This window comes from Colletotrichum fructicola, assembly GCF_000319635.2.
Source record: "Colletotrichum fructicola Nara gc5 chromosome Unknown KSG_Nara_v1_contig04, whole genome shotgun sequence".
NCBI classification, from domain to species: domain Eukaryota; kingdom Fungi; phylum Ascomycota; class Sordariomycetes; order Glomerellales; family Glomerellaceae; genus Colletotrichum; species Colletotrichum fructicola.
Window position 1 is genome coordinate 162,095 of NW_027094054.1, and position 1,618 is coordinate 163,712.

At 54.8% G+C, this 1,618-nt stretch overlaps 1 protein-coding gene across 1 annotated transcript; it reads right to left on the reverse strand.

The window, feature by feature from the left end:
* Nucleotides 1-382: 382 nt before the first annotated feature.
* On the reverse strand, nt 383-1,323 carry CGGC5_v006787 (uncharacterized protein; the record flags this gene model as incomplete). Its single annotated transcript, XM_032019656.1, has 2 exons — nt 383-520; nt 712-1,323. 2 exons carry the CDS (start codon nt 1,321-1,323, stop codon nt 383-385), a joined length of 750 nt encoding a protein of 249 aa, XP_031883008.1.
* Nucleotides 1,324-1,618: the final 295 nt, after the last annotated feature.

Here is a 1,618-nt window from a genome sequence, read left to right on the forward strand (position 1 = left end):
GATCCGAAAATAAATGCCCAAAACGCCAAGAGAACGAAACTCTTGCCCAAAGCGCCGCGCGGAACTTTTTAGACTTTTACGCCGCTCGACGCCGCCTGCTTATCCCCCAAGTGAGAGGATGACGATCGTAAGGAGTAGAGGGAAAAGAAGAGTACGAGGAACAGAGAGGGGACTGGGTTGGATTGAGAAAACCCGACCGCAAGTTCCTCTCTCGTTTCGTTCATCGCTTTCGATCGCCCATCTCTTTTCCCGTCACCCATTCGACCAACCGCGCCAAATAGCAAATAATAAAACAATTAATACCACACTGAATGCGACCGAGATGATATCGGACCACAGACAGACCACGAACGAAGAGCTAGGCCCTTTCGGGAAACCAGCTCTACTCGTCCGCTCGCAGCGCCTTGACCTCGAGAGCTTCGTCCCGGATCAGCGCCCAGGTGTCGCGGACGTAGTCGCGCATCTCAATAAGGAGCATTACCGCATACGCCGCGGTCATCATAGCGAGACAGTAGAACGCCTGGGCCACACCCGTCAGCCTCGTCACTTTTTCTTGTGTATGTGTGAAATGTGTTTGGTGGAGGGTTCTCTTTGGCTTTTCTCTGCTTCGAATCGTTCCAAAACATGGGACGCATTTCGAAGCCAAGAAAAGAAAAAAAAAGAACACACACACAAACCAAAGTAAAATGATGTCAGGGCTCTGGAACTTACCGACGACACTCCCAAATCTCCCCATCGCACGAGTGCGAGCTCTCCCAGAGCGTAGAGTCCGTCCATACCGGATGCATCGCTGCTGCTGCCCATGACGGAGAACTGGCGGTTGCTGTAGACGGCCCTCAGCTCCTCGACACTGCGGAATGCGTCTGGCACGCTCTGGAACCCAAAGTAGAGCAGACCCATGGCAAGCGGCAGCGGCAATGCGTGATATGCCCAGCACAGGCTGGCAAAGACCCCCCTCACAAACATCCTGCACAGTTCCCGCAGCGGCCAGGTGAGGTCCAAGATGCCCCGTAGGAAGAAGTCGAAAACGACGGCAACGAGTGTGGTCAGGGGGTGAAGCGGTTGTGGTTGAAGCTGTTGCGATGCTCGGCGTTGTTGCCGGGTCATGCTCGACGATGTTGTTGACCGCCTAGAGGAGAGCTTGGCTTGCTTAGCCTGCGCTCGCGTGGCCGAGAGATGTGGAGAGGCCAGCGCAGAAAGCCTTGGTGCCGGGTGGTATAGGTGGTGATGTTGTTGTGGCTCGGAGTAGTAGTAGTAGTAGTTCTGGGGCCCCGAAAGGCCGGCATTGAGGAGACTCTTTTGTGTGAAAGTCTCTGTTGACATGTTGGATGACCGGCCCGAACAATTGGGCAGGCTTGGATGGCGGCGAAGAAGTGCAAAGACTTTTGGGGTTCCTCCTCTTAAGGATCCCAGACGGGGGAAGAGAGAATAGGTGATGAGAGGGGAGCCAAGAGATATAAGTCGGTGAGCCGGTGGTTCGGTAGTGGTGTGCTCGAGCTTTATGACAAGCAGGGCAGGGGAAACTAGCAGGATAGCGTTTGCTGGGTTCTAGCGCAGGTTGGTTGTTGGCTAGCGACGCACCGTTCGCGACAGGACCGTTTTTATGCAGTCGCTCGAG